The 25,686-nt window shown below is 41.5% G+C and overlaps 5 protein-coding genes across 5 annotated transcripts; 3 read left to right on the top strand and 2 right to left on the bottom strand.

Moving 5' to 3' along the window:
* Nucleotides 1-1,544: 1,544 nt before the first annotated feature.
* Nucleotides 1,545-4,541, top strand: PKNH_1447100 (conserved Plasmodium protein, unknown function; the record flags this gene model as incomplete). Its single annotated transcript, XM_002262312.1, has 3 exons — nt 1,545-2,274; nt 2,445-3,505; nt 3,699-4,541. 3 exons carry the CDS (start codon nt 1,545-1,547, stop codon nt 4,539-4,541), a joined length of 2,634 nt encoding a protein of 877 aa, XP_002262348.1.
* Nucleotides 4,542-5,078: 537 nt separating this feature from the next.
* PKNH_1447000 (conserved Plasmodium protein, unknown function) lies at nt 5,079-7,769 on the bottom strand (the record flags this gene model as incomplete). The annotated part of the gene is made up of 1 exon (XM_002262311.1): nt 5,079-7,769. One exon carries the CDS (start codon nt 7,767-7,769, stop codon nt 5,079-5,081), a length of 2,691 nt encoding a protein of 896 aa, XP_002262347.1.
* A 2,985-nt stretch (nt 7,770-10,754) lies between these two features.
* PKNH_1446900 (protein SOC2, putative) lies at nt 10,755-18,149 on the top strand (the record flags this gene model as incomplete). The annotated part of the gene is made up of 1 exon (XM_002262310.1): nt 10,755-18,149. One exon carries the CDS (start codon nt 10,755-10,757, stop codon nt 18,147-18,149), a length of 7,395 nt encoding a protein of 2,464 aa, XP_002262346.1.
* Nucleotides 18,150-19,187: 1,038 nt separating this feature from the next.
* PKNH_1446800 (conserved Plasmodium protein, unknown function) lies at nt 19,188-21,800 on the top strand (the record flags this gene model as incomplete). The annotated part of the gene is made up of 1 exon (XM_002262309.1): nt 19,188-21,800. The coding sequence occupies one exon, from the start codon at nt 19,188-19,190 to the stop codon at nt 21,798-21,800; it is 2,613 nt and encodes an 870-aa protein (XP_002262345.1).
* A 192-nt stretch (nt 21,801-21,992) lies between these two features.
* PKNH_1446700 (conserved Plasmodium protein, unknown function) lies at nt 21,993-25,034 on the bottom strand (the record flags this gene model as incomplete). Its single annotated transcript, XM_002262308.1, has 1 exon — nt 21,993-25,034. One exon carries the CDS (start codon nt 25,032-25,034, stop codon nt 21,993-21,995), a length of 3,042 nt encoding a protein of 1,013 aa, XP_002262344.1.
* Between the last annotated feature and the right edge of the window lie 652 nt (nt 25,035-25,686).

Here is a 25,686-nt window from a genome sequence, read left to right as displayed (position 1 = left end):
AATCGCGTCGTCCCCCACTTCGATAAAAAATACAGGTCGTAAAAGAAAAAAAAAAATAAAATAAAATAATAAAAGCAAAAGAAATAAAAAATATAAATAAAAAAGCAAGCAAACAAGCGGCATGATTTTTTTCCTGCAAATGAACGGAACGAATAAAAGCAAAGTGCCTTCTTGCCAAGTTTGCCGGGAATCCTTTATTCTCTGCCGCCCCCCCCTTTTTTTTTTTTTTTTTTTTTTTTTTTTTATTTCCTCCAATTTTGAATTCCTGCATTTTCGCTCGCGGTCCACGGGTTGCGCCAGTTCAGTTGGCCGCATAAAAAATTAGTAATTATTTTTTTTTTTTTTCCTGCGTCCCTCGGACCATGTCCATAACGCCACTTTTGTTTGTTTTTTTTTTTTTTTATTCCGTTCGTCGTTTATGCCTTTGTAGCGTTTGTGGCGTTTCTGATAGTTTTTTTATTTTTGCCACTTGGAGGTTACTCCATTGCGTGATTTTTCGTCATTTTTTTTTTTTTTTTTTTAACCCCCCTGTGGTTATATCAGTACCCCAATTCTAATGGCCACGCGTGGACCTGCGTTTGTATGCAGACGTGTTTACAACCCCCACGTATGTAAACGATTTCATGTTTTAACCTTTTTTTTTTTTTTTTTTTTTTCTTCCAACCCCTTTTTGTACCCCCCCCCCCCCCTGCATACACGCCCTGGTGTACCTGCGCCCGTCTTTACAGGAATCTTCTGCACCACGTGTGCTCTCCTCCTTACCCGATCTGCCTTTTATGGTCGCTTCAAATCTTTTACGTTGGAGCAAACGGGGGAACACTAATCTTCTTCAGCTCGTCCATCCCAGCGTTAAAACATTTAAATGAACCAATTTTCTTCCCATTGGGACCCCTTTGCATATTCGCATCTGAACTGTGCGGCTCATCTGTACATGTGTTTTTCCGCGTAAATCGCACCATCTACGCACCTGTATGTAGTCGTGTAAGGTTCAGTTGCTACTCGTGTCCGATTTAACCCCCCCCGTGTGAAATCATAACGATCCGCTTCACATTTGCACTGTTGATGATTATGCTGAAGTGCGTAACGGGGGAAGGCCTCTGCAAATATGCTATAGTAGCTTTCTTACCCACGCTATTATTGCTCTTTTTTTTTTTTTTACACCATTTGACTCCAACTCGTTTGTTTTATGTTCTCCCACCGACACGTGCATACACGCAGATGCGTCCATGTGAAGTCCACCAGAGGGATAAAGCAGTTCGGACCGCAGGATGCTTTTATTTCTTTCCAATTCCATTCTTCTCCGTTTTTAATTTGTGCTTTTATAATTTTGGCTCTCCATTTGGACTACGGAGTCTACATAGATTAATTCCCACGGACAAATAAACTCGTCTGATCTTTTTCACCGACAAAAGAAAGGGATATTCTTTCCTTCCTTTTTTTAAAATACCGTTTTTGTTTTTACCTATCCATTTGGCCCCCACTTGAATGCTTTATCAATTCAGAAAAGAGTGCCTTTTTATTTTTCTTTCCGACTGATCATCACCATGCACAGCGCAGAGGAGGATGAGAAGAGTGATCACCAGGCCCATTTGAAGGATGAAGACCCTCAGGATATAAATACTTTGGAAGAAGATGTGGGAGAAATAAACCCTCGTACAAGTGGCACTACCCCTTTTGAAGAAGAAGAAAAGGCGGATCTGAAAAGAGAAGAACAGGAAGATGTATCTTCGTTACATCATAGCGACATATTGGATTTTTATTTCCATGACAAATCGGAAGGAGAGCCGAACAGGGGTAGTGGAGTTGGTAATTCCGTTGATCATGAAAGGGTTGTGAATGATGAACCAGTGGAGCATTGCTCAGATGGTAACCACCATAAGGATGAAAAAGATGATGAAGGTGATGGCTCAAGTGACAAGGCTACCCCAAAAAACTGTGTCAATGGAGATAGCGCTGCCGAACCGGGTGCAAGGGACCCATTTCTCTTGGGGGTTAGGGAGGATGCTGACATGGACATAAGTATCAATCAAGAAAAGGAGAGATCGTGCATTCCCCCTAATGAGGCGTCAGAAAATAGTTACGAAGCTGTGCAGGTGAAAGTTCACAACGTCGACTTGATGGATGCAGATAGCAACGCTCTTGAAGAGATGAACGAAGGAAGGTCTGAGAAGTCGGATGACGGAAAGATGAAGATGAAGATTCATAACCTACTCAAACTGATAGGTCTCCTCAAGGCTCAGATAAATCAGAAGGATCACGAGATATATCAAATGGGTAAGTCAATCCTTCTTTGGTTGATCACCGGTGTGGTGCTACTCACCATTCCTACATTTCATGTTATTGTGTTACGCATCATTTGATTCCCTTCCATGGAAATACTTCACACACAGACACAGAAACACATAATACCTCCTTTTTACGTTACCCTTTTTTTCCCCTCACAGAATTGGACTTCAAGTTGAAGAATCAGCAGTGCGATAGAAGCAGTGGGCACCTGAACGATATGTTCGTAGAAAATGACACCTTCTCCGACAACACGGAAGGGGCATCAGGGGGCCCAGCGTCGATGTCCGGTGGGGTAGGTGTTGCAGGAGGGAGAAGCTGTCCAGAGGGGGGAGATTTCCTAATGAGAAAAATGAAGAGCATTTTAATTTCGCAGAATGAAGAAATTGTAAGTCTGAATGAGGAGCTGAAAAAAAAAACGAAAGAACTGTTTTTTCTGAATGAAGAAAACATGACGAAGAATGAAAAGCTAGCTGAGTTGAAAAAAGAGATCGAAGAAAACTACTTGCATCTCAGGGCATATAAGAATGTGAAAAATGAAATGGAGATAGATGCGAATAACAAAGTACATCGTGTTGAAAACTATCTTAACGTAACGAATCAAAAACTATTAAAAAATGACATATCCATAAAGGAAAAGAGACTCAATATAGAAAAACAGAAGAGAGTAATAAAGGAATTGTACAATCAGCTAAACAAGAAGGAAGAAAAAATTACTGAACTCAGAAGCATTATCGAAAGTATCGAACTTAACAACAACAGAGATATTATAAAATACAAACAAAGCAACACAGACCTCATTAATAGACTAAGTCTAAATAACTCCCTGATGAATAGCCAAAAAATAGAAATAGAAAATATGCACATGAATTATAAGCAACTAGAAGAGGAACTGAAAAATAAAGACAACGAACTAAAGAAGCTTCACGAGAATTTGCTAGCCAAGGATGAAGAAAATAACAAAATGGTGCACGATATCAATCGGTTAAAATTCGACATGGAAATAAAAAACATCGATGTCGTTAACGTAAAGCAAAAAATCAAACATGTAAAGAAGGAGTGTGCTATCCATTTGAAAAAACAGAAGGAACACTTCACCAGTGTCATTAACGAAATTTATAAGGAGAAGGACGAGGCCATTCAGGGCCACGTGGAGGAGTTCGCCAAGCTCTCCGCGCACTACAACGAGGTGCTTGCGGCTAACGAGACCATCCAAAATGAGGTGAAGAGAAAAGGAAAATTGCTCTATGCCCTAGTGCGGGCGTCCAACATACAGATGAATCTATTTCCATCCCTTTATGTATTATGTATTATGTGTATGTGCATATATATGTATATATGTGTATATATGTGTATATATGTGTATAGAGGTATGCTTGTACTTATCTCCTCCTCGTTACTTTCTCCGCGTGCAGCTGAACATTCTGAAGGACGAAGTCTTGAAGAAAGCGTGCGAGGTGGAGAAACTGCAGGACAGACTGCTCGACTACGAATCCAAACTACTAATTTACGAAAATAACAACGAAATTAAAATACTTAAAAAGAATGAAGACCATTTAAGGAAACTCCTTAGCAAACACATTCACAGAAATGAGAAGCTACTGAACACCACCCTGCTGCTACAGAAATCTACACTAGAAAACAACACACTGGAAAAAAAAATAATTGAATTGAAGGCAAAGACGTATAGGAAAGACCAAGAGATAAAGAAACTACAAGAAACGAACTGTAAAAAAAAAAACTCCATAAGGAACAGTAACATTTCACAAAGAGACGACTCTATCGAATTGAGTGATCATTTGAAGGATCACTACTCCAGTGGAGAAAGGAGGAGAATCGCGCCAGATAGCTTGATGCAGTACACAGATGACTGTCTCGGTGCGAGAAACAACATGCTTGATTATAACAACGGGGCGGAAAAAAACAACGCACTCGATGCTATGCTATTCGAGGGTGAAAGCAACCTGATCATGGGGGTGAAAGATGACGCAGGCTCGGAGGTGTCACTTCCCCTGGGGACGCCAGTAGCCACGAACAGTGCTTTCGCGGATGATCCAGTGTATGTGGCCCTCTGCGAATTCAGCCATAGCATCAAAGAAACCAATATCCCATTTCAGATGAAAAAAATAAACGGAAACTTGTACCTCCTTAACGGTAAGGAAGTCCTCATAAAATTCATAAACGGAGATTTATATGTAGAGGACGGATCGCATTTGGTCAAATTAAATGATTTCCTACTAACCAATGGACCCAGCTAATATTTTATATATATATTTTTTTTTTCTTCTTGTTATCGTTTGCAAGGGGCAATTTTACCACGCCCTTCCCAAGCTGGCAACATATATATGTACCGCATGTGGTGTGTTTGTTTTCTTTTTTTGTGGAATTTTTCCGTCGCATTTTCCGCCCCATTTTATTTTTATTTTATTTTTTTTGTTTTGTTTTGTATCCACCGCTCAATTACTCATATTGACGACTGATTAAAATACGAATTTGAAATGATTCTTTAACACAAAAAAAAAAAAAAAAAACGGACACGTGGAATGCGCTGTACCACACACCTGTATGCACAAGCCAGTGCGACCGGTCACCATGTAATGCCAATTTGGAAAAAAAAAAAAAAAAAAAAAAAAAAAAGAATAAAATTATATAATCAACTGCGCACCAGGAGCCCATAAGTGGACATTCACGCGGAGGTACGAAAAAAAGTTACGCCATATATATATATATATATATATATATATATATATATGTGACATGCCAACCCTTGGAGGGAGCGCTACTCAGAACCCCACTCAGAGGTAGCTGTTGAGAGCCTCCTTATCAACGAAGGATTCTATCTGGCTCCACAAATAATCACATGCATCGGATGTCATCTCCCTCTTGTCCAACTGGAGCTTGTGCCACATGTTCGTCTTAGTATTCTTAGGAATGAGACAAACCTGGACCTCATTCTCCGTGTCCTTGATAATTTTCAACCGAAACAATTCCTCGATGAGTAGGAAGGTCTTCTTGTACCTTTCCGAAATGGCTATAGTCTTCAGCTTCACTGCATCTGTGTATTCCTGTAGCTTCTCGATTTTATATTCGGCCTTTTTCAAAAGCATTTTCTTCATCTCATATTTTCCCTTTAGTGTATTTTTCTTTTCATCAATTTCGTAGAAAACCTTTAATTTTTTTTCTCCATTTCCACCTTCATTTGAATCGCAGAAAATGGATTCACATTCCTTCAACTTCTGAGAAATCAGTTCATATTCTTCGTTTATCAAATTTCTTTTATCCTGAATAACTTTTTTCCTTGTCAAGACAACATGTTGGATAGTTCTAATTGTCTCACTTATTCCGTTATTCGTTTTAATAATTTCATCTAAACATTCATTCTCTTTATCCATCTTTAATACAGAATCATTTAGGTTTACTATATTCTTATATAAAATATTCATGTCGTTTTCTTCACTGCTGCAGTTGGTGATGTTCTCCACCACGTTTCGATAGTAATCGTCTTCACTATCCCCTCCTTCCTGCTTATCCAATCCCCTCATAGAAAGTACACTCCCTCCCTTTCCAACACCCAATGGGAGATCCTCCGAGTACTGCAACGATGTGGACATATTGCGAAACTCCACAGTGCTTGACTCCACATGCCTATTCTTCAAGACCCCCTTGTCACTCCTTAATACCCCCAACCGCTGGTGGCTCCCCATGGGGTCGTTCCTCAGTAGCCGTGAAAATTTCTGTGAACCATTAGATGCGGTATTCCTATTCACACTAGATATACGATTTATGCCAAGATCCCCCCCGTCCATACCATCACCCACCTGAGTGTCCATCCCCCCATCTCTTCTCTTATTCGCATAGGAATTATATTTTTCTTCACTGAGTCTGTCCAATGTACATGAATTAAACAACTCGTTGTGGCTGCTCATCGAATTATTCATCATCTTTTCGCTATTCGTGTCCGTTATATAATTGGTGTGTCTGCTCCGCCTATGCGTTCTCCTGGGGTCCTTGCTCAGGTACTGGAGAGGGTTATTCAGGTGTTGTCCTTGCTGTTGCTGAGTTTGCTGTTGCTGAGTTTGCTGTTGTTGAGTTTGCTGTTGATATTTCTGCGCCGGAGCGGCAAGCATCGCTTCGCCCTTTCGCAGTCGATCGAATTTCGCGTAGCTTCTCCCTAAAAGGGTGGTCTTCACATTACCTTCGCCCTCATTCACATCGGTAGCATTCCCCGCTGTGTTCCCGCCTGTTGTACTCAGTGGTTGGTAGGATCTGCTCAGCACACCGTTCTCCTGATTGATCCCATGGAACCCACTACTGTTTAGGCTTGGGTGTGCACCAAGCCCCGTGTTGTTGCTACCTAGAAGTTTCTCATTGGAATACAACATCATGCTACCGTAAGCATTGATCTTTTCATTCGTACCATTAGAAATATTGACGGGATTCAAATTATTATCGTAATGTAAATTTCCACTGTCATGGGGGAGACTTTCTGAGGCGTACCTTTTATTCTGTATGTTTGTGTCCCTCCTTGCTTTTTCACTCTCCATGTGGGAGGCCTCTCTAATGTCCCCCCCACTGTTACTATCGCTATCACTTCCCTTACCCCTCCTGGTGGCAGCCCCTCTGTGTACCTTCTCCATGGTGTCGTATTTTCTTTTCATGGGTGAACTGTATGAGTAGATGGCGTCTTCTGCCTTGCGCCCCCATTCATTTTCGCCCGCCCCATCCTCCTCCCGCTCGTAATGCTGGGGCTGGCTAAGAACCTTCTTCTGGCCCAGCTTAGGATTACCTCTGTTGTAGTTGTTCTTTCCACTACCGATGGTAGTTGTCTTCCCGCTCTCCCCGTACTTGTCTATTCTATATTTCCGTAGAGGGAACGTATTCAGGTAACTCTTTCTCCCCTCTGCGTTTGTCGCGTTACGGGCGTTGGACACAGGAACTTTCGTCCCCCCCGGCTTTGCCTCCCTCCCGCCATCATCATGTACCCCATCATGCATCTCATCATTCATCTGATGATGCATCTCATCATTCATCTGATGATGCATCTCATCATTCATCTGATTATGCATCTTATCATTCATCTCATCACGAGCATCATCATTTAGGCAATCATTTGAACCAGCGTTGTCGTTATCGTAACCATCACCCATATCACCACCATTATCATCACCATTGTGATGAGCTTTCTTATTACTATACTTGGCGAACTCGACATGAGAAACCTTCAGTGAGCTCCTCTGATTACTTTTAAGGCTGCTCTTGGGTGGTTGCTTAAACACGGGGTTGTTCGTGCGCAGTTTCAAGTGCGAGTTCTTCGCAAAAGTTGTTTTGTGCGTGAACTGCGGGTTCGCCGCACTGGACACGTTAGCCACATTTTTAGTAACTGCGCTCAGGTGGCCCTTAGCCCTGTTCATAAATCTCACCCCCCTGCTTTCACCCCCAACAAACTCAGTTGTCTTCAACTTGGGCTTCGCCGAGACCTGATTCATGTCTCTTGCGTTCTCTCAAGTAAAGATGAATCCTGGGTCCTGGAATTGATCATTTACCACTCTTCGATTTGGCATCCCGTTTTCAGCTCTGTCGCTTCGGCTGCTTTTTTTTTTTTGTTTACTCGTCTGCTTCTTCTATCCCTGGGCCGTATGTTTAAATGCGTCCCTTTGGCGGAAGTGCGAAATGATTTGGGTTAACACACGAACCGTTCTCCCTTACTCGCAGGGGAAAATGCCATGCATGTATATATGGATTTGCTTATGCTCCCCATCCAAATGAGTATAGCCTTCTGCCGCAGAGAAGCTGGCACATATATTGAGAGGTGCAGTCCCCGAATTGTGAACTCTGCGTGGGGAGCGCGTCCTTTAAAGGGGAGGGGGGGGAGCATCGAATGGGCGGTTGAAACGCAGATTTTTAAAGCTCGCCTGCGCCAGTTGCGTGGTGGCTTCAAGTTTCACCAATGGATACCTGTCTTTGTGGCAACATGGAAAGGTATCCGCAACGTATGCGTCGCGTGAGCAAAATGCAAAATTGTCAAATGGCAAAAGTGCAAAATTGCGATATGGCCATATTATGAAAAGGAAAAACAGCAAAACGGCAATATTGCGAAACTGAGAAGCGATCATGCGCGAGGTAACAAAGTAGGGGAAAAAAGTAAAAAAAGTGGGAAACTTCCAAAAATGTGCATTTTCGTATGACCAGGTCAGGTAAATTTATTTAGAAAAAAATATATATATTAATAATAATAGTAAATTTTTATGAACAGTTAATACGTTATTTCCAAAATGGCAAAAAAATTACGTATTTTTTACCTGAACAGTAATATTTTTTTTTTTTTTTTTTTTTTTTTTTTTTTTTTACAAAGGCAATTTTTGTGTGCAATATGAAATTAACTTTACACAACTGAACTCCTTTATCTGTACAATTGTGTTTGCGCCCAAATGAGTCATTTTGTTAAAACTATCTACACTCTGCTTTTTTTATTTTTTATTTTTTTTTTGAGATAGGGACTCAGTATTTATAAAGATGCTTGTATAAGAGAATATCCCATTTGCGGCAACTGGACGGCGCTGCGGAGGGGTATGCCCCCCGAACGGTTTGGAGAAACAAAGTGGTTCACATTTACCAGGTGATTTGAAGATTCCCCTGTGGACATATCACCTAGGTATATACATGCGTACCTGCACATACGCATGTTCATATCTATTCCCATTTTCTCCTTTTTTCGGGGAAACTTCGCACAAAGGTGTACCAGATAGGTGTAGATCCAGTTGGGTAGTCTTTTCCACAGGACGATAACTTTATGCACACGCTGGCGCGGACAACACGTGCGACAGCTCCAGAGTTGGTGTACGTTTTGCTTAAAGAACGATAGCAACCGTGCCGTCGGTAGAAATCCAGGAGCCATCTCCTCAACGTTGGTCATTCGCGCGTAGGGAAATAATACTTACCGGAAGGAAAATAAAAAAAAATAAAAAAAATATAAAAATGGTCAAATTGCTACCAAAGGGAAAATATATGTTCAATCCAATAACATAACAGCAGCCGGAATCTCAACCTGAACCGGAACCGGAGGTTTAACCGTGACGAACAGTTAGTTCTCCCGAAATTGAAACAAGACACCTGTGATGGGACTGCATAGGTGTGGATTTTTTTTCTTTCACCATTATAGACCTTCTATAAATGTTCGCACCCCCCACGGGAGGAATGAAAATCACGGCCTCTTCGCGAACATTTCGTTTTCTTGTTGTTGCATGATATGTCACTACTTCATAATGAAGTAAAAAACTGCCACATGAAGGAAACGTCTAAGGGGAGGTTTCCACGTGTATAATCCACTTCGGAGGCGAAGCGTTACATTTTTTTTATGCATGCACAATTGGGAACATGCACAAAAATGCTGAGGCCAGGGTTTACTAAAAAATCACCAAGTCCATGTGAATGTCTCCGAAGGGCAGTCAGGGCTACACAAGCAAGTGCATACGTGAATAAATACATAAACATACGCATAAATATATATATATATATTTTTTATTTCCCCTCCCTTCTTAAAGATAGAGGTAATTTCCGCGCCCCCCTCAGTGTGAGGAAAACGCTATCGTGTCTTTTTAATTCGTTGGCCATCCCACCAAGGGGGGGAAGCAGGATTAATAAGGGCGCACATGAACCTGGAAAATAAAGCATCACAAAAATGTCCACTAGGCATGTGCATAATTAAGCAAAAGGTTTAAATGGATCCTCCTTATCATTGCGGACATGTGGATAACTACCACTTGAGTAAAGAGTACGGTGTCTACGTGTGATTTTCTACCGCACTTTGCTTCTCTTTTTTTTTTTTTTTTTTTTTTTTTTTTCGATACTCTCCGGAGAATGTTAATTAATTTCTTTGGAAGTGCACACCAACTTGATGATACATCATTTGATGGGGGATCCTCTAAGGCACTATGTTTCTTTTTTTTCTTTTTTTTTTTTTTTTTCTCTCATTCCTCTTCCCCCCACCCCTTTTGTGATGTGCTTACAAAACTGTTGGGACACTCACAGCACACTTGGCGCACTTGACTAGACGGACACATCGTCCTTTACGGTTATTCGAACGTGGCTCTATTTGAGGTCTACCTCTACGCAAGATTAAGCGAAAGCAGTTTCCCCCTTTTTTCCTTTGTGCGCCAAAGGTGTGAACGCTGAGCTCTCTTACTGCGTGCACACAAAAGGTTTTGTTCCCTTGTATAGCGAAGCACTCTTCCCCTGAACATAGGATTAAGCGTTTGAAGCAACGCACGTACAGATAGACAAAGGGGTGTGAAAAACCTCCTCCTACACATTTGGAGGGGGCTACCTACGAGGGGCTCTTCACTTATGGATTAAGAACAAGAGGGAACACACCAGACGAACAGAACGAACGAAACTAAAACGAGATGCGCAAAAACATCGTTGTGGCATGGAGATACCCACACGGTGTGTGCAGTTAAATCATAAATTAATTGATGGGGAAGGCGGAAATGCTAGACGATTACTCGAATAACAAACATGAAGAGGGTAGTCTCCCCATCATGAACCATTACAGTGTTGAAAAAAATGCTGCTTATGTAGAGAGGTACCACATATGTGAAGTAGGCACGAAGGTGAGAATGACCGAGAAGAAAGAATGTGTTGTCATGCGAAAGTGGATGCTAAAGGTACGAAAAAGGAGTATACATAAGAACACCAAACTCATTTGGAAAAAAAAAAAAGAAAAAAAATATTTTTTCACCAAATGGGATCAAGGGAAAATGCTCTATTGTGACCAATGCGACGGCGAAGTAGCATGCACTGCTGTGAAGAAAGCGAATGAAGTATCATGCCAAACATGGCAATCAGGTGGGGACAAAAACGGGCTTCAATTTTACTGGGCACATCAAACAGAGTGGAGCACCCCCTGTATGTTATACTCTCTTGGCAAAAGCACTGCCCATTTTGAAAGAGAAACCGCCACGTTGCTTCTTTTACCTCCTGAGTGTCAAGCCCAAGTGATGAGGAGCGCAAGGAATTGCATTCAAAGTGCCTCTGGCGTGACAAGCACTACTCTGGAAAGGAGGAGGTGTACAATGAGGCGCAAAAAATACCCATACATCTTTCTCATTAGAAGGTGGCCCGGGGGGGATGATACCACATTCTGCATGATGACCAAAATATCGAGGGGCCACATGAAGTTCTCCTTATCGGTGCGCATCATTTCGTCATTCAAAGTTTTGCACCCTCATGAGGATGAAAATGGGCTTCCTTTCTTTCACTGGGAGGGGCGCATGACTACTCGGAGCAAGAGTGGGTCAGGTGAGAAGGCGTACCGAGGTATGAATCTTGTGAGGGAAAAACAAATTGATAAAAAAAAAAAAAGGAGAAACGGAGAAAAAAAAGAGAAAAAAAGCCATTTTAGCGTTGGTAATTCGCATCTCTGTAAGGTGTATGTTATTCTTAGCGCCACACACGGCGCAGGCGTGTGCCATCCTCACAACAGGGAGGCATCGCGACGTGGCCCATCGGCGGTGGTACTGGAGGTGAAATCAGAAGTAGAACAAGTGGAAGGACTTCAATCACAGGAAGCACGAAAAACACAACAAGCGCAGGAAGGATTCGAAGCGTTGGAAGGGGGGGATCTCTGTACCATCTCAACCGCCGGTGCCATTCCTACTGGTGTATCCACCCCTATCCCCACGCCGCAAGTGAAGAGGGTGAAGCTCTGCCAGGACAGGCCACGACCAGAGGGAACCCCCCTCGCCGACCATGGCGTTGGCAACTATCGTATCGACTGGCAAGGAAGAATAAAAAGAAAAAAAAACGTGACACGATATAATGTACAGTTCACCTGTCCATTTCCATCACGACATTTAAAGAAAAGTAAAGAAGGAGGTACTTCCTTGTGTATTCAGTGCTCAAGGTATCTCCTTAAAATTCGTACAGTTAAGATATACATACAGTCAAATGACACAACGATAGACTCGGAAAAAAAAACTGAACAACCATTTCGTGTACTCCAACTGGTGGTTGTTCCTTCTCATCGGTGCGACACACAAAGTGATGACTATGACAAAGGTTCAATTTGTAGTAATTATGTGCGAACCGTTTTTAGTCTACTAACAAGGAATGATGAAGAGGAAGATTATATCATCTGCCTGAATTCTCTATTTCACTTGTTCGTTCTGAGTGCTTACCATACTGGAGTTGTTAATCGAATCGATCACAAACTTAGCAGATGCAGGAATAGCTGTTTGAACCCACACTGCATCTGTGTTGCGCTCAGTGACGAGGAGGAGGAATCAGTACACATGGGCAAAGGGACAGGAAATTGCACGGAGGAAAAATACTCCCACCCAAGTCGAAGCATGTCAGGGTACACCACTCCCCCAACGTTGTGCCTCAACAGGGGGAAGCAGAAGAGGCAACAAACCTCTTCGCAGGTGTTTAGTAACACTAAGCGGTGTGATAAATATAGACTGAGTGCCCATCGGAACCCACCTCTCCCATTCCGTGGCTATGAAGTCTCCTGCGAGTACGCCGCCCCAAATGAAAATAAAGTTACAGCGGAGAGGTTTCAGTGTAAAAAAAAATTTTACGACTCACAACACCACATGTGCAAAATGTGGGTCGTCAAGAGGGGTGCGCATTTCTTTTATTTCCCCCGTACTGGGGGGAGTGCACCTACAAGTAGCGGTCGCGAGGGAGATAAAGTCACCGAGCATGAAAGGCATAACTGTTGCGGTAGCTGTGCCTCCACCCAAATAAACAAAGTAACAAGCGCCGATTACTGTTTCTGTGACGGCCACCAAGACATATACACAGTTAAGCATTGCCACGGGAACCCCCCAAACCGAATGGAAAAAAAGCACCATCAACAGCGACCACGCAAACAAGAGTTACATGAACAGCGACCACGCAAACAAGAGCTACATCAACAGCGACCACGCAAAAAACAGCCACATGAACAGCGACCATGCAAACAACAGGAAGCGCAGCTGCAGTGGCGGAATAGGGGGTCAGCCCACCAGGGCAATAGTATTAACCATACATGCAAAAACGTGAGTGGACAAAGAAAACAAGATGAAATAAATGTATCCGAAGCAGACAACACAATGAGTGCTATCCCAGAGAGATGCACAAATGAAAGGAAAACAAAGGACTGTCTCTCCGAACTTATTTCCATGCCACTCTGTAAAAAACAACTATCAAATTATTATCACTGTAGGACCAGGGCATTCCACATGAGGATACCTAACTGTTGGCCTAACACAAAATATGCAGGTGAATACACTAATGAGAGAATATTTTCTCCTCTGGAAAAGGAAGAGGATCGGATAAAGCACATTAAGGAGAAGGATGCAAATCATCTGGGTAGTTCATCTACACCAGGGAAGAATCCTCTCTTCAATGACGCATACCAAGGAAAATTCGTCTTTAGGAACGTAAGTGGTTCACAGATATTAAATGGATCAAGAGAGGTGATAAAAGGCTTCGATGATTTGGGTTCTGGAGCACCTCTTTTTACACATCCCAAGGAAGGTCATAACCCAGGATGCCCCTCGAAATGGCTCTCTGTTGTAAAAAGAGGCACTAATTATCTCATGGAAGAAAATAAAAAAAGGAATAGCTCCAATTGGAGGAGTACACATGGTACACTTATTAATGAATTTTCTGGAAAGAGGAAAAGAAAATTATCGCACTTTTTCACGGGAAGCTGTGAAGACAAAGCGGAGGAATGTTCTTCACTAGGAATAGAGAGGGAATCACCAATGTGGTTCGCACCGACCCATGGTGAGGAAAAGAAGTGTTCCGTTATTCCGAATAATTATGTTGATATGGGTCATTTACATAATATTAAGCCAATCGATAGAATATCCATAACGCCTACCCCCTTTGATACTAGTTCCTTAGAGGAGCGCAACCTTACTGCAGCATCTCATATGGAGGGTGATATAGAAGAGATATCTAAACTGGCAAGGGACACGCCTGCTCGAAGGCCTTGCTTTGACGAAACTTCCACCGATGAGGATTCCTTCGTGGAGGAAAACATACCATGCCGAGCAGTACACTGGATGGAAAACAGACCGAAGAGATATATATACCCATCTAACATATGGACAGCGAAACGCATAGAGGTGGCGTTATCAGAGGGAGGAAACTCAAATAGAAAGGAAGTAGTTAATCGATGTGAAAACGGAAGCGACGTAACGAACGTGTCAGATATGCGTGAAGAAAATACGATTCGGAAAAAATTAATAAATTGTAATGATGTAGATGAAGGGAGTTTATCCCCCTTGGGGGGAGAGGGAAAGAAGAACAAAATGGTTAGCGAGCATGGGTCCATTTTGAGCGACGAATTACCGCAGGAATGCCTAGACAGTATTCTTCAGACAAATAATAACATAACGTCAGGATGCAGTGGAAGTGATAGTGATATCAGCAACGGTAGTGATAGTCAGATCGGAGTAGAAACGAAAAGGAACAAGGAGGAAAAAATGGATTTAGAAGTAGCAGTGATGGAGAGACACAGTAGCATTCTAGTGAACAGGGGAATTCGAACAAAGAAGTGTGTTGATTATTCTCTCTATAACACTTACGCCAAGTCTTCCTTTCTGCAATGTGCAGAACAAGCAGATAACCACTTCATAGGCAATTATTTAGATCGATACAATGATGAAAATTTTCACCATCTCAGACAGAAGGTGAAATTATGTCTGTCTCGTACATTTGCTAACTTAAAAACAACAAGCGAAACATGCGTTCTCCATTTCACCAACCTTATATTCGATCTGTACATAAGTAGATTCAATTCAAAAAACGAAATTATTGAAAGTATAATAAACGACATCGTCACAGAGGAGAAGCAATTTTCAGATGTGATGATTCAACTGTTGAAGGAATTTTATCCAAAGGTGTATAATGAATTTGTTTTTAAAGAACAACTAAAAGGAAAATACAATATTTTATATAAGGAGTTGAAAGATTCGTGTGATTTAATTTATCATTTTATTGCTATAATATGCTTATTCATTTCTCAAAAGTATTACAATTATAGATTAATCTCCATCGATCTTATCGCTAAAACATATTGTAAGAGCCATCTGGAAGGTCTGCGAAAAGTATACTCTCGAAACAATGAACTGATAAAAGATGCCTCCCCAGATTATTATTCAGCGACACAGTATCTGGATTCTACTTTCTCTGCTCATAGTGTTAATAAAAATTTTGCTCTTGAAGTAGAAATTTGTATTTTAAAAAAATTAAATTACGATTTGTCCATTCCTACTCCATATAGCCTTTTGGATAGTCTTTTAAAGGCAAATGAAAATATCAATTTTTTAAAATTGAAAAATGATTATAATGCTACGGAGGGAGAGATTCTTCTTCGCATCGCTAGCATCGATAATATTTTTTTGAAGTACAAATCTTCTACTCTTTCTATGGCCATTTATGAAATTTTGAACTTTAACATTTGCAAGGATAAGATGCAGAAGGAGTTGTTTCATTTCACCAACTTTAGGGACGACTTCTGTTTTTCGCCTGACAAGCATGCACGTCCTGATAACGCGCCTAACCAGGTTGATCATGCTAACCAGATTGATCGTTCTAACCAGATTGATCGTTCTAACCAGATTGATCGTTCTAACCAGATTGATCGTTCTAACCAGATTGATCGTTCTAACCAGATTGATCCCGCTAACCAGACTGACCCCGTGAACCATGCCAATATTAGTAACTGCAAGAGGCCCCCTCAGGCACAGAACGAAGCCGCCGAGAAGAAAAAGAAAAACGAGCTAAAGCTCCTCAAAAGACAAGCCAGGAGTCTGGTCATCGCGGAGGAGGAAGATCGATTCATCACCGCCTCAAATTATATTAACCAGAAGGCCAATCTCTACCAGTGCGTCAAGCGCACCCTCATTTGTGTCTGCTCCGTTATTAAGAAGAAGGTACCCAGGTACTACTACGACATGGACTTGGACAGAACCGACAGACTCAAGGGTTACATAAGGAACTTCCACAATGGAAAACGCGCCTACCTGGATAGGCTCAGGGCGAAACGGGAAGAAGTAAAGGGGGGAACGAGAACAGGCCTCCCGAAGGACGAGGAGAAAACAGGTCCCTCCAACGGAGAGGCCCCAGAGTACGCAACTGCAACCACCAGCGCGACCACCGCGACGAGCTCCGCTGCTATGACCGCTGAAAGCCCTTCCCCCCTGAATAGCAAAAAGCGAAAGCGCGTGGAAGTAGCGGGGCTGAAAAATTCGGATGATGAGCAGAAAGATCAGGACAAATTCCAAAGTGCGAAAAACAAAATAAAAAAAAAAATTAAGAAAAAAATAAAGAAGCTGAACGCAATCAGGTGGGAAGACATACCCATTCACTACTGCACACCATATGTACTACAGGGAAAGGAAATCAAAATTTATATAAAAAAAGACGACGAGGAGGTGATACATCAAGATGGAAGTGGCAGTGGCACACATAATGGAGACGGGGGGAGGAAAAACTCCCTAAGTAACACAAAGGGAGAAAGTATGAGGAGCACTGACACACAGAAGAAAAAGAAGAACAACAAAAAGAATTACATCATCGGGACAAGGACGAACTCCACGGATGAGCACCTTGTTTTTTACTATAACTACCTAAGTAAGCTCAGAAGTAGACTCGTCCAAGGGTTAAGGTACTTTCTCCATCGAATTAAAAGGATTAAAAGCAGACATGTGTGTGTGTCGCTAGTTAACTTGAGTTACCTACTTAACAAGGGGGGGCTGCGAAAGAAACGCAAAAAGGAGAAAAAAAACAAAAACATCCCCCTTTATAAACAACTAGTTAACGAAATTAAAATTTTTTTTATGTGGCTGTATAAGCTAACCAACATAGAGATCCGACCCCTGATCCGATTCGCGGACCTGAAATATATCGCTTGTATCAAGTCTTATGAGAGGAACTATGCCAACTATGTGTCCCGAACGTTGACGCGCGCAGCAAAGCAGGAAGGGGAAAAAATTCAAGGGGAAAAAAACCGTGAAGCAGACAAACGGGATAGGAAAAATAATGGGTCGGCCAAACGGGGATCATCCAAACATAGACACCGGAGCATCCTCCAGAAGAAGTACAGCCAGGAAGTTTCTCAATTCACAGAGGCGGAAAACAAAAAATTCTATCCCTATTTAAAGCGCAGCAATTCCATGGCGGACCTCACTGGTGGCCATTGCACAGGCAAGATGAGCAAAAAGGGGGTGGGAAGGAAAAAAGGAAAAGAAATAAAAGGTAAATGCTCCCAAAAAAATGACCTCGTCCAGAACAAAACCAATTTTTATGAACAAACTAGCCAAATTGCACAAAATGAAGAGTACGAAATAGCTAGCTGCAAAAAAAAAAAAAAAAAAAAAAAAAAAAATGAGCAGGGAGATGAGGGTGACGACCAAGTAGAGTGTAACGTTACGAACGAACTGGATATGCAGAACACACTTGACGATTTCCTCCTACGAAAAAAGGAATACGAATCTTTGGAGAAGGAAAAACCTTTACTCGAAGAACAACTGGAAGGTAACACAGATCAGATGTTTTCCATGCCCTATCAAGATAACGCAACAAAGATTAGTAGCGACTGGATTACCATCAACGACCCCCAGGTGGATGAGTGTGCCAAGGAGTTAATGGAATGCTTTCTCAAATGGAAAAACAAAAATTATATTTCCAAAAACTGGACCTTCAACGAGTATCCCAATTGTAAGGAGTATTATTTTTCTCTTGTCTTTGGTGATCTCAAATCGTCAGAAACGATGAAGGGCATCATAGAGATGATGCAAATGAAGTATAACCACCTTCTAAATATCTACAAGGAGATTAATGTTCAGGCGGATTGCATGGAGTACGACTAAACTAAGGGAAGACGTGAGAGCACAAATGCACATGTTTGCGTAGAAGTGCCTATACTCTGGACGGTTAGCCAGGTGAAAAAAAAAAGCTTCTCCTTACCCCTAACGATAGTAATACCTTTTATCACGTACAGAAAAAAGCGTTGCAAGCGCGCGAAGGGATCGTCGTGGTGACGAGAACAATGCTACTTTCGGGAACTCCCCGGTTGTGCTTAAACCCCGGATAGCATTGCTTTCTGCTTCATTATTTTATTATTATTATTTATTTTTTTTTTTATGCCCCCGAAATGTACCTTGGTAGAAAAATTACTTTCTCCTATTTTTTTTTTTTCTTTTTTTTTTTTTTTTTTTTTTTTTTTTACATCTCCATGTTTCCCCATTTGTAGATTCCCATTTCGCGGAATGTCCACGAAATATACAAAGGGGATCCAGTTGTACCGGCTATTTTTTTTTTTTTTTTTTTTTTTTCTCTCTTACATATGGCATTCACATTCGCTGCCATCACAATTTATATAGCAACTGGTAGCGTATCCATCGCACAGTTTCGTTTCTTTGAATTTTCTTTTTTTGTCCCCTGTTCGTTAAGGAAGAGAGAAGGTGCCTCGTGCGTTTGTGGCGTTTGTTTGGTTAGGAGTTTCTCGTTGCAAACCCTTCGGTTCACCTGTTGCATGCTCTCTTTTATTTCCCCTTCCTCCGTTCTCCTGAAGTGGCAGGGAACTATGCGCGCGCCGCGCGAAGGGGTCATCTTGCGCATTCTCCCGCACGCTCGTGTCAGCAGGGGGAATAAAGGCAAATAAAAAATAATAAAGGAAAAAGAAATCATAAAAAGGAGGGATACAGATTGTGAGAAATATATAACTTGCCTTTTGGTGTACCCAGAGACTGTCCAGGCGAAGTTGGCGCGTTCAGGCAAGACTACCACAGTGAAGGGTTAAGTTTCCTCTTCGCCACCCTGGTGAAGTTAGCCCAGATAGAGATGCACATTTATCGGTGGCATTACCGTCCCGATAAAAAAACTGATCATTCATCCACAGAGCAGACATGACCAAGGGGAAGAGAATCAACAGGGGGATGATGGGAGGAAAGGTTAAATTGAGCAAGAAAAAAAAATTCGCAAAGAAAATGGACGCTCTTAAGGGGAAACTGTATCGTGCGCTGGGAGAGCGCCTAAGCGGTGACGAGGGGGGGAAGAGGCACCCCCCGTGGGAGACGAAGATAAGCGGATGGACCAATCGCACTGGACATGAGCCCACTTCTCAGGCGAACAGGGACATGGAACAGAAAATGAAAAAGCAGCAGAAGGGGGAGAAACGTGTCCATAAGGATGAGGAGGAAGAACATCAGTTTGGACGTGATCCCTATAGAAGTGACCCTTTCAGAGGAAAAAGCCACCCTCGCGCAATCAATCCAGATCGCTACAACGATCCACATAGGAAGGAACACAAAGTGAAGAGAATAGACGGGGTGGACATAGAGAAGAAAAGAGGAACCCCCCACCGCATGCAACTGAGATGGTTACATGAAGAGCATGAAAAGAGCTTAATCCATTTTATGAAAAGGAATCAAAATCTCAGTTTCAATAATTACCTGGATGATTTGAGAAGGGTTTATTTCTGTACAGGAAAAACAACAGACACGTACAGAATGATGATCCGCGACATGGACACTAATATGAGAGCTATCCTTGGTGTGAAGCATCAGCATTCCAGGAGTGCTCCTCCCGAGCGATCACCAGCATCGGAATTGTCATTACCAGGATCTGCATCGTTATCAACATCTGCGTGTGCATCATCAGCACCATGCGCATTCCCTGTAGGGGAAGACCAAGTGAACCATTTCGTGGAGAAGCAGTACCTGCTAAGCTCCACCATTGAACTCTTCTACAACCTGGGCAAGGAGGTTATGTACCTGACCGAGTTGATGAAATCCAGAAGGCACGAAATAGCCATGAGACAAAAACTCTTAAAGGAAGTTCAAATTTTCATAAAGGCAGTATACCCACAAGTATACCTCCTCATTTTTGGATCATGCAACACAGAACTTGATCTTTACAACTCAGATATAGATATTTGCATTTACAACAATGTTGAAAATGACAGAACGAATATAAGAAAATTATACAACGAAATGAAAAGAAACAAGCTTTTTCAAAATGCAACAATCAAACAAATCATAGGTGCCAAGGTGCCAATAATTAAATGCTTTTTTACACACATACAAATTTCCATCGACTTTTCCTTTAACCAAGTCAGTGCCATCGTCAGTACAGTAGAGACGCAGAGTTTTTTAAAAAAAAATCCTCTTATAAAATATGTTGTTATTTTTTTCAAAATTGTTTTATCAGAATATAATCTGAATGATGCATTTCAAGGAGGAATTAGTTCATTCAAACTTTTTCTCATCCTTGTCAAATTTTTGAAGGAACATGTCTTCGTTTTTTATGAAAAAAATATCTATCTCTATATCGGAGAAGTGGTTCATAAGTTCGTTTCATATTTGTCACTGTTCAGAGACAAGTCTGATGACAGTATGGCTTCCTTCTTCTCCGCAATATACAACTACAATATACCAACTCAAGCGATCAACCAATCTACGCAGTTTGTTGGTCATGCACCTACTCCCTTCAAGCCGACGCTCCAACTTGTCAAGAGAAGAAGTACGAAAGTTATTAAAAAACTTTTTAATCACATATTTTGTAAATTAGGTTTGGCGAACCAGAACTTCAACGAGAAGAAAGGAGATTTCACATTTGATAAATTATTTCAAGTCAGGCAATCCATGAAAGAAGTTTTATACTCCCTAGCAGATATGCTCATATACCTTGTGAGAAAAAAAAACAAAAATATTTCTCCGGAATATGATACTGTTATCTTTTCCGATGCTCTCTCCATAGTGGCCTTCTTCCACTTCCTGCGGGAGGAACGGCTCAACCGATTTTTGCGTGACACTTATAGATTCCTTCACCATAAGGTAGTGTCGCTATCGAATAATGAGATACCCATTCAGATTCCCCCAACTGATCATGTCATCATCGATATTTATGATGAGTCAAAGGTGGAGGTAACACAGGAGCAGTACCTCCCGCCGGAAGTTACACGCGCCGAGGTGAACGCACCGAACGGTCATTTGAGCGACACCCAGGAGGAGAAACATAATCACAACACTCACTCGGATGGTCCTATCGACGATACCTGTGACAAGACAGGTAATATGGCTGATCACCTGGTCAAGCGCTCAAAGGAGCTACCCTCCTTCCTGCGCTACTTCCAATGTGACACCTTCGATGAGGTCCAAGCAAACGTCAACCACCTCTACCTATCCATGGGACACAAAATAAATAATCAGAATCGATTCGTAAAGAAAATTTGCTCCAAGCTCGTAATTATCAATTCCATGATGGATTTAAATAAACTTCTATCTAACAGGTTTCATTACCATCAAATATTTTTGCCTTCAACAGAGGAGAGGAAGTGCAAGGACCCATCTACTTCGCCCCATGAAGGTGGCCCACAGGACCTGACCAAGGTGGCTGCGCTCAAAAGGCAGATGTTAGCAAGCTTGGTCAGGTTTAAAAACTATGACCCCAGTGAGGTCATGGGGTTCGAAATCAAAAACGAATTTTTTGTGAACAGCGCAAGCACTGTGTTCAAATGAAACATGACACGGAAAACACAACCCCTTCATCGAAAGGATATATGATTGCGTTTTCTTCCCTCCCATATGCCACTTTTTTTTTTTTTTTTTTTTTTTTTTTTTTTTTTTCTGTGAACCTTGTCCTGTGTAGCGCACAGTAACATGTGACATCCATTTGGCCACTCCAATTTGTTCATTACAACAAAAAAAACTTTACCGGTAGATGCTCTCAACAAGCATATACCTCCCCCCCATGTCGGTAGCAACACGCTGAATGAAGGAGGCCATGCTTGACATGCGCTTCTCTGAAGTTCTATCTAAATTGGTATTTCCATCCAGGGTGGATCCCTCCTTAGGGGGTGTGTTCTTCACCTTATTCTTCTCCACCGTGTTATCCTCCGATTTTGTACCCCCCTCGCGATATGTCAAATTAGGAAAGACAAAATGCAACACGCTCACCTGCTTGGAAGACGACTGTGTGAACTTAATATAGTTCAGAAGGCTGAACATGATGGAGTACATAAAGGCATACAGAACGGGGCGCTTATTCTTATAAACAACGTTGTGCACGTAGGGTAGAGGACACGTCAGGGAGGAGACATGATAGTCTCTACACAGATCCAAAATCTTCAACAAGGAAAGTAATATTATTTTGAAGCTTTTTCTGTTCACATTTTTCGGTATAATAACATGGAAAATTATATCTACGTGTATTTTTTTTTTTTTTTTTTTTAAAATGTTTTCATGAAGTTTGCACACTGTGTTCTCCTTCACATCTGAATTAACCGACTTTTCTCTCCCTTCCTTATTCATAAAGTATTGACTATTTTTTTTGAGCTGTTCATATATTGGCATGATGGATGAAGGAAAATTACGTTTGTTAATTATTTCCAAATTGAATAAATCATTTCCGGAATTTTTAATCGTTCCCATATCGTAAGTTGATTTTGTGTTTCTTGTCTCTCCTCCATTTCCTTCCTCACTCTTAAAGTTTTTTTTTTTGTTTTTTTTTTCTCCCTTAGGCGTACTCCTGCCCATTCCGATTTTCAAATTCTTATGTCTCGTTATAATGATATTTCCACATCGCAACTGGGTTCCCATCATAGGAGAGCACTTCTGTCCATGTTTCGTCTCCCGCAGCATCTCCTGCTGGGGAGATACAAACTCGTGAAACATATCTAACTGCTCCTTCAACGTGGGAAAAACAAAATCGGTCTTGTTCATGCTCAGGTTGAAAATACTTTGGTAGACATTATCTTTACAGAAACCGTTGGTATCGTTACCCAAGTAGAGGACGAGGCCGTTTAGGGGTTTCTCCCTTAGACTGATTTTGTTCAGATGTGTATAAGACTCCTCCTTAACAGAGGTATTATCTTCTAGAAGAAATCTGCTAGAGTTATCACGCACATACTTGTGCGTACTGTCGTAGCTTCCGTTGAAGGGGGCTCTTTCCTCCGGCACTGCTCCGAGTTTACTTTTGAACTGCCCCCTGGCGTCGAAGTACTTGGACTGGGCGCACATCCACAGAGGGGTACCATTCGTTCTGTCTCCCTCCTCCGCGCGATCACCTTCACATGCCCCCAATTTGGTTATTTCATTCGTTACTTGATTGGTACAATGGTATGTTGTGCTCTCCCCCTCAATTCTGCACGCGTAATGCTCGTAACCTGCCTGGCTTAACATACCATAGAGGCGTTCCTTAAACACCTCATTGTTTTTGCTATGGTGTAGAAAAATGTCTTCCACTTCTCCAAGGCTGAAAATTACGGAAACTCGCAGCGTATCACACAGGGAGTGCTTAACATATAGGTGAAGGTAGCTCATTACATTCACATTACTTTTAATTAACTTATACAAATAAAATAGGTGGAAATATTCTACTATACGCGCAAAATAAATGTATCGTTCCTTATGCATTGAGGGGCAGAACCCATTGGGATGAGCCCGTATTGATTTATAACTAACAACTGCATCTACTTCTTCCAATTCGTCCACTGGTAGAGGAGGCAAAGAAAGCACGTTACGCTCCCTATGTATGATGTTAAAAATGTAGAAGATATGTTCTTTGTATTCTTTCAAGTTTACAAGTTGCATAACCTTCACCTCGTGTTCCGCATGTCTACAAAGAGCCTCCTTCTCCGCTATATGCTTAAAGACGAGCTCATTAATTTTCTCCGTCCCCTCCGAATTATCCACTGTGGTCACCTTAGTCTCACTTATAAGATTCTCCATTTCACAGTTATGAGTTATAGACAACTGCTGCTTTTTCCTATTTATCATTTGAATATTTTGAAAATGCATCCTATTCATACGTTTAAATAAGTAGTAAATATTTTTGTAGATTCCTTCATAGATGTTTTTTTCTTCACTTGCCAATTGGCTTACTTTCCATGTACGCCTGCATTTCACGTTTAGCTCCATCAGACACCTCCAGTAATGCACGTGTACATATAATTTTTTGAGTTGCTCAACCAACTGACTTTCACCCGCCTCAAAGCATTCCATAGATGCGCAAAATGGAAACCGACTGGAGGCGCAATTGTGCATACATGTGTTCGTAATGCACTTGACGATGTAGTTACTTGTACCCTTCTCCCTAATGTGCACCCTTCCATATGCCCCTCCAAAACGACCTAGCAACTTGCTTTCCCAACGATTGACCCTCTTGTGATGGCTTTCATCACAGATGTGTCTATTCCATTCATCTGGCTGTTTTCCTTTGTTTGGTTCTTCCGCAATTTTGTGTTTATGCCTCCTCCCGGTTCCTTGGTAAGCTTTATATGAAGTTCCATTTTGTTCTCCTTGTCTACATGAATGAGGAGTTTCCCCCGTAACGTAACCCAAACGAACATGTGTACCATTCTTGATGCGTAGCCTTTTCAACTTGGAAGCGTTGCATTTCCCCCTTTTTATTAACCTCCTTGCGTTTAAAAGGGGAGTGGTCCCATCTGTGCATTCGCTCAAATCATAGGCGATGTCAAAGTGAGGCGTATTATTCTTGCTGAACTCGGGGAGGACAAAATTTACGTGGGAAAAAATTATATAATTAAAAATTAACAAGTATTCTTCGTGAAATCCTGTCTTCTCTTTTTCATGCTTTTTCAGTAGCCTCTTATATGTCTGCACAAGGGTGGCTATCAAGTCGCGGTCAAAGTGGTAAAGCAACAAATTTGTGGCGAACAGGGCGGCATTTGCGCTGACATTTTTGTAAAAGCTCGTTATTCTTTTTGCCAGGCGCCTTCGCACGGGTTTCATTTTGCTCTCCCTCTCCGACCAACGTTGGGATGAAAAGCGTTCGCCAAATGATCAGCGAGAACAAATGAACAAATTAGCAAATGTCCAAATGAACAAATTAGCAAATGTCCAAATGAACACACGAGCAAATGTCCAAATGAACAAACTAGCGAATGTCCAAAGGAACAAACGAGCAAATGTCCAAAAAAGCAGATAGCCAAACAGTCCCACCTTACAGGCGATAATATTTCTCGTTTTTACCTGACCAGTCAGGTAAAAATTGTGTGTTTAAAAAAGAAAAAAAAAAAAAAAAAAAAAAAAAACAAATGAGGAAATGGCTAGATTAATGATATACTAACCGGTGGAACGACCAAACAGGGGAAGCCCAAACGAGGAACATTAATTGTCTTGCACTTCATGGAACAAAAAAAGGGAAATACTGCTACGCAGCGCAGGAAGGAGAAATGGAACAAAAAAAAAAGAAAAAAGAAAAAGAAAAAAAAGAAAGCTAAACAAAGCAAAGAAAAGCAAAACAGAGCGTCATTTTTTTTTTTTTTTTTTTTATTCACAATTTAAAAATTAAAGATAAATTAAAACGTTTCAAAATGGATCAAGAGGGAATCCGGTCCAATCGCACTGCTGCGGCGTAGTCAGTCGACAAGCGGCTGCACAA

The sequence above is a fragment of the Plasmodium knowlesi genome, assembly GCF_000006355.2.
Source record: "Plasmodium knowlesi strain H genome assembly, chromosome: 14".
NCBI classification, from domain to species: Eukaryota; Apicomplexa; class Aconoidasida; order Haemosporida; family Plasmodiidae; genus Plasmodium; species Plasmodium knowlesi.
The sequence above is the reverse complement of the archived record's forward strand: the minus strand, read 5'-3'. Positions and strand labels throughout refer to the sequence as shown.